Genomic DNA, 14,895 nt, shown 5'->3' with positions numbered 1-14,895 from the left:
AAATGAAAACAAAGGTTTACAGAATAAACCTACAAAGAACTATGAAGATAAATGTTACAGGTGTGGTATGAAAGGACATTGGTCGTGTACCTGTCGTACGCCTAAACATCTGGTAGACCTATATCAAGCCTCTATAAAAGAAAAGGGGATTGAAATGAATTTTGCTAATCACAGTAATCTTGAAGATTCTCCAATTTTTCTTGATACTCTAAATGGAGAGGGTAGCACTCATCTTAATGTTTTTGATTTCTTTGTAGACTCTAACACAAATACTGATCTTCTGATTGGTGATGAATATGTCTACAACAATTAATATGTTTTCTTTATGTCTTAATCACAGTATGTTGACATTGTCAAATTTAATTGTATTTTGTTATTTTCTTTTTTATTAATGAAATTTTAATATATATTTTGTTTATATATAGAGGTATGGGTCATATTGATGGAATGATTAATTCCAAGATGATTGGTGAAGATTTGTGTTTAGCAGACAGTTTACAACGCACACAATTCTTAGAGACAAGAAATATTTTCAAGACTTGATATTAAACAAAGCTAGTGTCAATACAATATTAGGTTCATCAAACCTAATCGAAGGGTCTGGAAGAGCGAATATCATATTGCCAAAAGGAACAAAATTTTGTATTGATGATGCTTTGTATTCTTCTAAATCTAGAAGAAATTTAATCAGTTTTAAGGATATTCGTATAAATGGTTATCATGTTGAAACCACTAATGAAGGTAGTGATGAATATCTTTATATTACTTCAACAATTTCGGGCTAGAAGCTCATATTGGAAAAACTGCCTGCTTTCTCTTCCGGATTGTATTATACAACAATAAGAACAATTGAATCACATGTTGTGATGCACCAGAAGTGCTCTAATCCAAAGATGTTTATGCTTTGGCATGATCATCTTGGACATCCGGAAACAATTATGATGCGTCGAATAATTGAGACCTCTTATGGGCATCCCTTAAAGAACCAGAAGATTCTTTTATCAAGTAATTATCCTTGTGCTACATGTTCTCAAGGTAAACTTGTTATCAAACCATCTCCTTCTAAGGTAATTGTTGAATCTCCATCATTTTTACAAAGGATTCAAGGGGATATATGTGGGCTGATTTACCCTCCATGTGGGCCATTTAGATATTTTATGGTTTTAATAGATGCATCATCTAGGCGGCCACATGTTTGCTTACTTTCTACTCGTAATGTTGCATTTGCTAGACTTCTTTCTCAAATAATTAGATTACGAGCACAATTTCCTGATTATCCAATTCAATCTATTCGGATGGATAATGCGGGTGAATTTACATCTCAAGCATATTGCATGTCAATTGGAATTAATGTTGAACATCCTGTTGCTCATACTCATACTCAAAATGGTTTAGCTGAATCGTTTATTAAACGACTTCAGTTAATTGCTCGACCTTTGCTTATGAAAACAAAATTACCTGTTTCTGCTTGGGGACATGCAATATTACACGCAGTATCATTAGTTCGGATCAGACCAACAACTTAAAAAAAAAATTCCCCTTTGCAACTTGCATTAGGTCAACCACCAAATATTTTTCATTTTCGTATTTTTGGTTGTGCTGTATATGTTCCAATTGTGCCACCTCAACGCACTAAGATGGGACCTCAACGTAGACTTAGAATTTATGTTGGTTTTGATTCTCCTTCTATCATTAGATACCTTGAGCCTTTAAAAAAGGGACACATGTCACTTTTATAGACTAGGTTGAAGGAAATTCCTCCAACTCAGTTTGGAGGAAAACTTTGTCCCTCCTGAAGAGGCCTTACCCACAAAACAGGCAACGAAAATTGATCCATTCAAACTTTCTGTACAAAATTCTCCTGGAAAGGAATCCCCCGAAGAGGAACCTCTTGAAGAGAAATCTCCTGAAGAGTTACCCCCTGAAGAGGAACATGTACCTGAAAATAATGAAATCTCAATAAATTATGTAAGTACAGGAGAAATATTGGATAGAAACAAAATTGTTGTCGACAACATATTTTCATTTAAAATTGCATTTGACATTACCAGAAGTAATGATGATATTGAAACACAAACCGTCAAAGAATGTTGACGTAGAAATGATTGGCCAATGTGAAAGGAAGCAATTCAGCCAGAATTGAACTCACTAGCAAAACGTGAAGTATTTGGACCTATAGTCCAAACACCTGAAGGTGTATCACATGTTGGATACAAGTGGGTATTTGTACGAAAACGAAATGAGAAAAATGAAATTGTGAGATATAAAGCAAGACTTGTTGCACAGGGTTTCTTGCAGAAACTTGGTATTGATTATGAAGAAATGTATTCCCCTGTAGTGGATGCAATTACATTTAAATTTTTTATTAGCTTGGTAGTTACAGAAAGTTTGGATATGCATTTAATGGATGTGGTTACAGCATATTCATATGGATCACTTGATAATGATATATACATGAAAATCCCTGAAGGATACATAATGCCTGAAGCATATAATTCTAAATTCCGACATATTTATTCTATCAAGCTACAAAAATCTTTATACGGGTTAAAGCAATCTGGACGCATGTGGTACAATCGTCGTAGTGAATATCTATTGAAAGAAGGATTTGAGAATAATCCAATTTGTCCATGTGTTTTCATTAAGAAATCAGAATCTGGATTTGCCATTATTGCAGTTTATGTTGATGATTTAAATCTTGTTGGGACTCCAGAAGAGCTCATAAAAACTGCCACTTATTTAAAAAATGAGTTTGAGATGAAAGATCTCGGAAAAACAAAATTTTGTCTTGGCTTACAAATTGAACATTTTCCAAATGAAATTATTGTTCATCAGTCAACATACACAGAAAAAGTCCTGAAGCACTTTTACATGGAGAAAGCTCATCTTTTGAGCACTCCAATGGTTGTTCGATCACTTGATGTAAAAAAAAACCATTTTCGCCCTCGAGAAGATGACGAAGAAATTCTTGGTCCTGAAGTTCCATATCTTAGTGCAATTGGTGCTCTGATGTATCTTGCAAATTGCACACGACCTGATATAGCATTTTCAGTTAATTTACTAGCAAGATACAGCTCTACACCAACTCGAAGGCATTGGAATGGGGTCAAACATGTTCTACGTTATCTTCGTGGAACAACTGACATAGGATTATTTTATTCAAGAAGTTCAAATTCACAATTAGTTGGATATGCATATGTAGGTTTTCTTTATGATCCGCATAAAGGTAGATCTCAAACAGGATATCTATTTACATGTGGAAGTACTACTATTTCGTGGAGATCTGTTAAGCAAACACTTGTTGCTACTTCTTCAAATCACTCGGAGATTATTGCAATTCATGAAGCAAGTCGGGAATGCATATGGCTAAGATCAGTAATTCAACACATTCGAGAAAAGTGTGGTTTATCCACAATCAGAGATAGCCCGACAATATTATATGAAGATAATGCTGCTTGTATCACACAGATCATATGAGGATATATTAAAGGTGATAGAACCAAACACATTTCACCAAAGTTCTTTTATACACATGAGCTCCAGAAGAGTAGTAATATTAATGTCAAACAGATACGATCAAGTGACAATTTGGCAGATTTATTTACCAAAGCATTACCAACTGCAACATTTAAGAAGTTGGTGAATAACATTGGAATGCGCCAACTGAAGGATCTTTCATCATAAACAATTGAAGCTCTTCATGCTAATGAGGGGGAGTAAAATGATTATGCTGATTGTACTCTTTTTCCTTCACTAAGGTTTTTCCCACTAGGTTTTCCTTCTCAAGGTTTTAATGAGGCAGTCTTAAAGCATACGAAAACACACAAGAATATTGTACTCTTTTTCCGTCGCCACAGTTTTTTTTTCCCACTGAATTTTTCTTGGCAAGGTTTTAATGAGGCATATTCTTAGTGTATGGTCATTCAATGGGGAGTGTTATGAATGCATTCATGCATTTGGTGGATGACCATTTAGTTCCATCTCTTGGAATTCTACACATTCATGTCATCTTTTAGAATTCCTATAACATCCATGTAATAAATTGATTAACCCTTTTGTTTCATATTCCCCCTTTCATATTCCTTAACCTCCCATTATGATTTCATGCCTATAAAATGGAGTATTGAGTTGTATGTAAATCACACAATAATATAGAAGAATCATACATAGTTCATGAAGAACTAGTTTCACATATTGCAATCTTTTATCTTGTCTTGTTATTTCTTTTGATTTTACAACATTTTTTAAAATTAGACTTTTTTTTGGCCTTTTTGGGTTTTTTTAGTACTGTAGCATTTTTTTTTTTTTTTTTCTCTCATTTGTTTTTTGTATTTTTAGTGTCTTCTTAGGCCTAATTACTATAAAAAGAGGCCATATTGAAAAATCAAAAATATTTGACCCAAAATTTACATTTACTTGTATTTTAAAAATATTCCTTAAATATTAAATCATAACCAGTTAACTTTATATATATATATATATAATTCAACACAACATATAAAAAAAGTTCAACACAACATATAAAAGAAGTTCAAATAAAACATATGATATATATGATTATATGTCATATTATATATGATTATATGTATTATTTGTTATTATATAATCATATGATTTAATGATCAATTCATCATGTGATATAATCATATCAATTATAGTGATAATATTATTAGAATTAGAATGATAATACATTAATACTTCAATTGTGTTTATAAGTGATATATTGTTTAATCCAATGTCAATTACTTAATTTGATATTATATGAATCACATTATCATTGTACATTAATAATATGATTCACTTGAATAAAGTATTTGAATTTTCATTGAATCATATGATTAAGTATTGATATTATACATTTATATCATTCATATGCATATATGTATAATTATTATTTATAACATATATAGACTTATAAGTTTATAACATACACTGGAACTAAGTCTCTAAGTACTTAATTATTGTATTAGTATGAATTGGTATACTTATGACTTATGTCATATTATATATGTATAATTTGTTATCATATAATTATATAAATTAGAATGATAATACATTAATACTTCAATTGTGGTTATAAGTAACACATTATTGAATCTAATGCCAATTACTTAATTTGATATTATACGAATCACATTATCATTGTACATTAATAATATGATTAACTAGAATAAAGTATTTGAATTGTCATTGAATCATATGATTAAGTATTGAATTTGTACATTTATATTATTCATATGCATATATGTATAATTATAATTTATAACATATATAGACTTATAAGTTTATAATATACATTAGAACTAAGTCTCTAGATACTTAATTGTTGTATTAGTATGAATTGGTATGTTTATGAGTTATGTTATATTATATATGTGTAATTTGTTATTATATAATCAAATGATTTAATGATCAATTGATCATGTGATATAATCATATAAATTATAGTGATAATATATTAATACTCAAATTGTGATTTAATGATAAGTGATTATGTTATATGTATAAATATTATTATAATTATAATTATAAAAATATAAAAAAGCGGTTATGGTTAGTAAACTCAATAACCTCTAACTGCTAGACGGTTAAGCGGTTAGCGATTAATACGGTTAAGCAGTTAAGTGGTTAGCGGTTAGCAGGTGGTTTCTAACCGCCCGCATTGACACCCTTATTTTTTACTATAAAGAAGAAAAAAATTGCAAAAATTTAGACATTAGGTCAAGATTTAACATAATTTGCAAATATACTTGCAATTTTTAATTTTTTTTAAACAAAAAAAACTTGTGAACTTTTAAAAGGTAATTCGAATGCGCATAAAAATTCAAGCGATTTTGAAGCTCCAGAGGGAGGGGAGTGAGGCTAGTTCCATGACTCACCCCCTCACACTCCCCATAAAAGATTTTGACCAAAAACATGTGGTTGAGTGAAAAAAAATTACATGACAACAAATGGAATGTCAATTATAGGATTTAAATAATACATTTAATTAGAAGGAACAGAACTTCTTATTCTTGGTTCTTCTTTGGTTGCTAGAAATTTTATCCTCAGGGTGTTTATGAACAAGATAAAATTCCATTAATATCACTGCAGGGCTGTAAGCGAGCAGAGTTACTGGTAAACATGCTCGGCTCGGGATAAGTTCATTTATTAAATGAATAGAACTTAAACAAAAAATTTAGGCTCTGCTCGAATAAGCTTGCCTCGACTCGTACAAGCTCATATAAGCTTGTATAACTTCATTTTTACTATTTTTTTAATATTATTTTTAACTTGAGTATGGATATAGATATAAGTGTCTTTATGTGTGTATAAGTGAGTTTATGTGTATGTATATGTATACATGTGCGTGTGCATGTGTTTGTATATATATACTAATATAAACATATAAATTGAGATTAGATTATTTAATATTTGACTTAATTTCTCTAATTACCCAAACAGTAAATCTTAACTATAATTAAATAACTAATAATTTGTATAAATTTGAAAGAAAAAAAATTGAACAATCACAACATTTACTTTATATATGAAATAATTAAATTAATTGGTAGCTCATGAACAAGCTCAAGCTCGGCTGAAAAAAAAAAGAACAGAACTTGAATAGATTATCTTGTTCGGTGGAAAGTTCGAGCTCGGCTCATGTTCTAAAAAAATGAAACGAACTGAGCTTGAACATTCAATACTCAACTTGGCTCGGTTCAATTACAGCTTATATGCCTCATCATCCATATTTATAAAACTTATCCACAATTTCTAATTCATATCAAGCATTAGGGAAAACAAAAAAGTTTAAAAGTTTATTATATGGGATATAATAATTGATCAATTTCATTTATTAAAGGAGCAGCGAATTCAATTAGCATAATTAATATTTTCTCTTTTTTATTTTTGTATATGAAATTAAAACTGTCCAATATGTATTTTGTTGACTTGAATAGTATTACATAAAAGATTTTTTTACAAAAGAACTTTAAGATTTAGTCATAATTAAGGGTTAAAAACTTTTTTGCCCCGGTAGTTTAACTACTTTAATTTTTCTCACCTAAGTTTTAATTTGTATCAATGATGGTACGTCTCTTAAGGGTAAAAACGGAGATGGTACCTTAATCAAACTTCTGTCCATAAATTGACAAGTTTTGGGTGGCGACGTACTAGGAGAAGATGGAGATGGTTGTGGCACTGGACAATAGGGGCGATGATGCTAGCAGTGGCAGGGACTATGGTGGTAGTGGAGGGGCAGTTACATGGGTGATGAGGGAGCTCAGGATTGAGCGTGGTTGGACTATAAGAGGATCTAGATGATTTTGAACCTTATAATTATGTTTAGATGAGATGGCTAAATCAAAAATGCATATTGGAGGAAATCAGAACAAATTTTAAATTAAAAAGAATATAGTTTTGCTTAACCTATTGTTTTCAGTGAAGGGGAAAATAGAGAGAGAGAGAGATTTTAGTATAAAGACATGGTCAGAGATCCTTTTGAGGAAGTTCATGACCAAATTTCAGGAAATTACTCTTCTGCTTTTGAATTGGTATAAAGGGGGAAAAAATGAGAAAAGGTACCAATATTTCCATAAAACTACCACCCCATTTTTCAATGTATACCACAAACTACCTCTGCAGCCAACTCCAGCACTTCCACACACATTAATGCACAATGACTTCATAATCAAGAACGAAAACTATAACACAGCCATGAATTTTCGAACCAAAAAGTTAGCCTAGTGAGCAAAACAACACAAATCAAATTAAGCAAAATCACAGATCTGAGAGCTATAGCAAGTAAAAGCTAAAAACAAAGTTTAACCATAGATACAAAGAGTGCGTGGTATTACTTCAGCAGCAAGGTACTCGAGCATATCAGCAGAATACTGATAGGAAAGAAATAGAAACAATACCAAGTTCTAAAGCATGCAAAACAGAAATTGAAACAAATGAATACAGCATAAATGGAAGTCAAACAATCAGAGAAGGGCAAAATAAACAAACATAAATTAATGGAATAGGGAAACCTTGACACCAGCGATATATCAGGCTGTGTTGTCTGGAAGCAATACATATTGATCTTTGTTCTTTGAAACTGGAATCATCTTTTCTTAGAAAAGAGCAAATCAGAAAGTGATATTTACAGTTCATAGATGCTCTCTCTACTGTTTGGAACTTCAAAATCGAGTGTGCATAACATTGAAAGAACAAACATATATTAAATTTTAACCAACCTATTTTATTTAAATGGAAAAATCAAATGGAGAAAAAAGGAGTCCATCAAAAACCAGATAATGGCAACCTTCAACGTACATTTGGGCATGGGTTCATTGTATAACAAGAGAAAGAAGGAACTAAGCAACAACTAAAAAGGGATTATCAACAACACAAGTCTATCAGCCTTGTCTACTCAGACTTGTTAGCATCCACAGCTTTGTTACCCAATCTGTTCCACATTGTTTTGGACAACACCCTCAATTTTGTCTACTCAACAAGGGAATACACTTACTAGTTTAAAAGCCAGTTCACAGTAATACCACCTGGCCCCCTAGTGACCCAATCAATTGGGTTTTCCATGTGTTTTCATGGTGTTAGATGTAAATCCATAGTCGGAAGTCCCTTTGGAGCAAGGGGGGTATGCTTTGTCATTTTCTGTCAATTTGCTTAGATAAGTTCTAAATGCAGAGCAGAACACAGTAGATTGATAACATAGACTACAATAAGAAAAATATATTCTCAAAAAGAAAGTAAATGAACAGTTTTTCATGTCTGTTGTGACTCATGACCTACTCACAGTAGATTGATCATCGTAGTCTCTATATTCCATCACAGAGATTTGAACATGCACATGAACCATCAAAAAACACAGAACCAATGACATTAAGCACATCGAGAAATACACATTCTCATGATACAATGGTCTTGGTGTCAAGCTAGGATGTTTCTATAAAACTTGAAAAGTGGCTGAGCCAAAAAAAAAAAAAAAAAATCCATACAAATCAGTCATTGCCAGTATTTCAGGGGTTGTAGGGAAGGGGAATTCAAACACAAGTGGCAATATGTGAGTTAGGATTTTGTTTGTAATCTAAAAACTATGTCGCAGCAAAATATTTGATATTTCTGACTTGGACATCACATTTTCCACGTAAATCAGAGCAAGATAATACAAGTCCAATGCCCAATAAGACAATACCCAATAAACTGAAAATGCTATACTGCCAACTAAGACACAAATCAAATTGGGAGTCAAAATGTTACAAGTTTTCCATCCCACATACCTTCTCAGACTGAAATCCTACATCCAGAAGACATCTTATCCTGATATACATTCAATAATTCAGGAACATCATCCTGAAATCTGATCACAAACTGCTCCAAAAAGATCCTCTCAGTCGGTCGCAAGAAAGTCCCCAGGGCCAAGTTATTTTTAACTAAAACCTTGGCTAGCAAAATTTGAACAACCGAACACCGAGGGATAATTCTCTTTTCCAAGCTTAAATTTATAACAGAAGGATATGTAGCAATATTTGCTGATGGCCAACCAATTTTGTTCACAAGGAAATCCATTGTTTTTGTGATCTTCTCTTCTGAAGATTGCATACAATTTGGAAACCTTTTAAATGCTGCGAGGGCCATGTCCTTTGACCAACCCCACCTCTTATAAAACTCCAATTTTGATTCCAGCTTTGGTTTACTCATCTTCAATAACACTTGGATTGCCAGGACAAACACCGTTTTCGTGGGATCGAATCCCATTTCCATAACCTGGTGAACAACCTCAACAAACTTAGCATGCTTTGTAAACGCTGCAGGGGGATAATTAGTTACCAGGAAAGAGATTGTAGATGGAGGCGCTCCAAGTTGTCTCAAAAGTGCAATGTTAGGAGCCATAGTATTCGTTTCATCACATAGAAAAGACCGTGGTGAGCGCTTGAAGGTTTTCAGGACTTTCTCGTCAACAAGAAGTACACTCTTGAGGAAATCATAGCAGGGGATAAGACGTTTCTTTAAGTTGCTTTTGAACAGAAATGGGTTTGACGAGAGGATGGTAATGAGTTCAGAGCTCGAAACCCCTATGGAACGCAAAAGCTCAATCTTGGGCAAAAGGGTCTTCTCAGGATCAGATAAAAGAACCGGGGGATGCTTCCTAACGATGTGGGAGATCTGGTCATTGCTGAATCCATTCTCTTTGAAAAGATTCAGCACTGAGTCTGGTCTCTCTGGGCTCTGAAATAGTACCCTCTGGGAGGCTAAAATTGCAGATTTTGCGGGCAACCCACAAGAGTTTATGAGGTAAGAGACAGCAAAAGAATGTTTTTCCTCTTCTTCTGGGTTTTGATTAGATTCAGGTAACCTACCTACTGATGTAAACGATTTGACAATAAAGAAACCATTTTGCTGAAGAAAACCCAAATGGGTTCTCCTGTGTTTGAGTGGTAGTAGCTGTCTTGAACAGAGAAAACGAAACATAACTTGACTCACCAAAACTTTTCCTGAAACAGCTTCAGCTATGCTCCTCTAGAACACTGCCCTGTGAAGACTCTCAACTCTTCATGCGCTTCTAAGCTGAACTGGAAATATGTTGCTCCAAGACGGAAACCAACACTTTTTAGAATATTATATTTTCGTAATATTATATTCCGTAATATTCTTAATATATTATGAAAATATTTGATATGGTACTTATTATTGTAAATATGATGATTTTATATTATTTTAAAATTATTGTATTAACATTACTTTAGGGCCTCATTCAACTAGAAATAGGTCATTCTATTATACAATTAAACACACATCAAAAATACAAAGGCTGCCTGGGAGTTTTTGACAAAACGATACAATTGTACTTATGATGCCTCACTTGAGTTTCAAATTGAAACTAAACTTTATCAGACACGTCAGGAGCCAGGTCAGTTTATTGCTAATTTTTATTCTCAAACTAATAGTCTCTGGGAGCAACTATCCTCTTCAGATCCTCAACTGAAGCATCCTGAAGATGTAGAAATATTTGCAAAGTATCGGGGATCATCGAAAGTTTATGCATTTCATGATGGCTCTTCGTGCGGATTTTTAACCCACTCGGGCTTCTCTCTTACACCGCAATCCTCTTCCCACATTGGAAGCTGCTGTAAAAGAACTTAATTTTGAAGAGACTCGACGGTCCACTATGCACTTGCAATCTCCAGATATGGCTGTCGCTGCTACACCTTAGAGTGTTCCTAAATTTCCTCCTAGACAATCCACACCACAGTCTTCCTCCATGAAGTTAATTTGCAACTATTGCAAGCAACTTGGTCACTTTATTGCTAATTGCTACAAGCTCCAAAACAGACGTCAGTCACGAGCTCCTTTCCAACAAACAGCCACAGTTGTTTCATTTGGTTCCTTTGCACCTGCATTTTACACTGAGAACCCATCTCAATCCTTTGCTCTCACTGCATCTGACGTTGAGGCACTAATCCATTAGGTTCTGTCTCGTTCCTCTACTGCCTTGTCCGTCACATCAGGTAAAAATTCATGGTTCATCGACTCTGCTTGTTGTAATCATATGACCCATGACCCCACCTTATTTTCCCAAAAGTCTGCCCTTTCTCCCAACCCTGTCATTTATACTGCTGATGGTTCTAGGTTACCTGTTAGTCACAGTGGGTCTATTTCTTCACCTAATTTGTCTATTGATAACACATATCTTGTTCCCCAATTGTCATTAAATCTTCTTTCAGTTGGCCAACTTTGTGAACTAGGTTTGGAGTTGACATTTTCTAACAAGGGTGTTGATGTGCAGGATCCACAGACGGGTCAACTAATTGGGACCGGCCATAAGATAGGACGTTTTTTTGAGCTTTCATTCTTGCAAACTCCTACTCACTTAGCAGCTGCTGTCATAACACTCACTGCCTCTTCCAAATTATGGCATTCACGTTTGGGTCATGCCTCTTTACCACGTGTCCAACTTCTTGCATCTCAAGGTCATATTGGATCAGTAGATGTAAAATCGTTTGATTGTGTTTCTTGTCATCTTGGAAAACAAACACATTTATCTTTTAATAAAAGTGAGTCTTCATCTTCTGCACCATTTGATTTGATTCATTCTGATATTTGGGGCCCTGCCCCTGTTTCCACTGAGAGGGGATCTCGTTATTTTGTTATTTTTCTTGATGATTATTCTCGTTATACTTGGATCTATTTACCACACCATCGCTCTGAACTCACTCAAGTTTATCAAAAATTTCATCAAATGGTACAAACCCAATTTTCTCGTACCATCAAAATTTTTCGTTCAGATAATACTATGGAGTATAATGAGAAATCTTTTCAAAATTTTTTAAAACAAAATGGGACCTTCTCTCATCATTCTTGTCCTTACACTTCTCAGCAAAATAGGCGTGCAGAACACAAACATCGTCACATCTTAGACACTGTAAGAGCTCTTCTCATCTCTGCCTCACTTCCTGAACGCTTTTGGGGTGAGGCTGCTCTCACTGCTATTTACACGATTAATCGTGTGCCTTCCCCGACTATTCACAACCAAACTCCTTATGAGCGCTTGTATGATAGCGCACCTAACTATTCTTTGCTTTGCGTCTTTGGTTGTATTTGTTTTGTCACTCTTCCTCCACATGAGCGTACTAAACTTGAACTCCGCTCTCGCTTGTGTTGCTTCCTTGGTTATGACATCACTCAAAAAGGTTATCGCTGCCATGACCCCATTGCCCGACGACTTCGAATCTCTCGCCATGTGGAGTTTTGGGAACACAAAATGTTCACTAGTCAAATGCATTTTCCGCATTCCTCCTCTGCATATTATCCTATCTTCACTGACCCCTCTATTGTCTTATTTCCTGAATCATCTGCAGATAACTCAAGCTCATTGGACGAACCTTCTACGGCTGCTTCTAATTTGCCTTATTCGACTACGAATCCTCCTGTTGCATCACACACTCCTGAGCCTTCTCATGAACTTCGTCCCTCCAATAGGGTAAGAGCACCACCTGCCCATCTCCATGATTATCATTATTTTTCTGTTCTTGCTACTCTTCACGAACCTCACTCTTATCGTGAGGCTAATGCTGACCCTCTTTGGCAGAAAATTATGTCTGATGAACTAGATGCCCTCTCTAAAACCCATACATGGGACTTGGTGAATTTGCCTCCTGGGAAGTTTGCAGTGGGATGTAAGTGGGTTTATAAAATTAAAACTCGTGCAAATGGATCTGTGGAACGCTATAAGGCTCATCTTGTTGCGAAAGGATTTGCTCAGGAGTATGGTATTGACTATGAGGAGACTTTTGCTCATGTTGCTCGACTGACCTCTGTTAGATTCTTACTTGCAGTTGTTGTTGTTCGTCATTGACAGTTATTTCAGATGGATGTTAAAAATGCATTCCTCAATGGTGATCTTACAGAAGAAGTCTATATGCACCCTCCACCTGGCTATCACCATCCGCCACACAAAGTTTGCAGACTCTGTCGGGCATTTTATGGTCTTAAGCAGGCTCCTCATGCCTGGTTTGCCAAGTTCAGTTCTGTGGTTGCTCAACAAGGCTTTGTTTCTAGTTCTTATGACTCAGCTCTCTTTCTTCGGACTACTGATAACGGTACTATCCTTATCCTTCTTTATGTAGATGATATGATTATTATTGGTGATGACATTTCAGGCATCTGTGCTCTTCAATCTTTCCTTAGCTAAAATTTTGAAATGAAGGACTTGGGGACACTCAGCTACTTCCTTGGTCTTGAGGTTACCTTGAGTAAAGATGGTTATTATCTCTCTCAAGCCAAATATGCATCTGATCTACTTTCCCGAGTAGGTCTGATAGACAGTAAAACAATGAGCAGCCCCCTTGAGACAAATGTCAAACTTCTAGCTACGGATGGTGAGCTTTTATCAGATGATACTCTCTACAGGCAGCTAGTAGGTAGTCTCATTTATCTTACTGTTACACGGCCTGATATTGCCTATGCTGTTCATTTGGTGAGTCAATTTATGAGTGCACCTCGATCTACTCATTATGCTGCTGTTCTTCGCATTTTGCGCTATGTCAAGGGCACTATGTTTCATGGTCTTCACTTTTCCTCTCATTCATCTCTTGAGCTCCTGGCCTACTCTGATGTTGATTGGGCTGGTAATCCTACTGATCGTCGCTCTACCACTAGCTATTGTTTCTTACTTGGAACTTCCTTAATTTCATGGCGCAGTAAGAAACAATCTGTTGTTGCTCGATCTAGTACTGAAGATGAGTATCGTGCTCTTGCTGACACTACATCTGAACTTCTCTGGTTACGATGGCTTTTGTCCGACATGGGTGTTTCTTAGTCCACTAGTTCTCCTATTTATTATGACAATCGGAGTGCCATACAGATTGCTCATAATAATGTTTTCCATGAGCGCACAAAACATATTGAGATTGATTGTCATTTCATCTGCCATCATCTTTAGCAAGGTATTTTACATCTTCATTCCGTCACCTTTGCAGATCAATTGGCTGACATCTTTATCAAATCTCATCCACCGAGACGACTCAATGATCTTATTTCCAAACTCAAGTTGGCTTCGCCCCCTAGAGTTTGAGGGGGATGTTACAATATTATATTTTCGCAATATTATATTCCCGTAATATTCTTAATATATTACAGAAATATTTGATATCGTATTCATTATTGTAAATATGCTGATTTTATATAATTTTATAATTATTGTATTTTTTTTCTTTTAGGGCCTCATTCAACTATAAATAGGTCATTCTATTGTACAATTAAACACACATCAGAAATACAAATTTCTTCTCTACAATTATCTTTATGTTGTCTTTTTTTACAAACATAAACCATTTTGTTTGGCCTGCGAAGGACTCTTTTTGCTCTTGCTGAATACAGAAAAAAAATGCATTGTAGATGTTTTGGGAT

The 14,895-nt window shown here is 34.7% G+C and overlaps 2 protein-coding genes across 3 annotated transcripts in view; one reads left to right on the top strand and one right to left on the bottom strand.

The window, feature by feature from the left end:
• The window catches only part of LOC132176528 (uncharacterized), a 50,880-nt gene that overhangs the window by 13,354 nt on the left and 22,631 nt on the right, over positions 1 to 14,895 (top strand). The gene's annotated exons all lie outside the window — the stretch shown is intronic.
• Positions 9,271 to 10,458, bottom strand: LOC132172267 (uncharacterized). Its single transcript, XM_059583744.1, has one exon. The coding sequence runs from the start codon at positions 10,456 to 10,458 to the stop codon at positions 9,271 to 9,273; it is 1,188 nt and encodes a 395-aa protein (XP_059439727.1).

This window comes from Corylus avellana, chromosome ca1 (genome assembly GCF_901000735.1).
Source record: "Corylus avellana chromosome ca1, CavTom2PMs-1.0".
Lineage (NCBI taxonomy): Eukaryota > Viridiplantae > Streptophyta > Magnoliopsida > Fagales > Betulaceae > Corylus > Corylus avellana.
The sequence above is the reverse complement of the archived record's forward strand: the minus strand, read 5'-3'. Positions and strand labels throughout refer to the sequence as shown.

Coding starts and splice junctions, on each gene's coding strand:
- LOC132172267 (XM_059583744.1), bottom strand. CDS start 10,458: ATGTTTCGTTTTCTCTGTTCAAGACAGCTACTACCACTCAAACACAGG.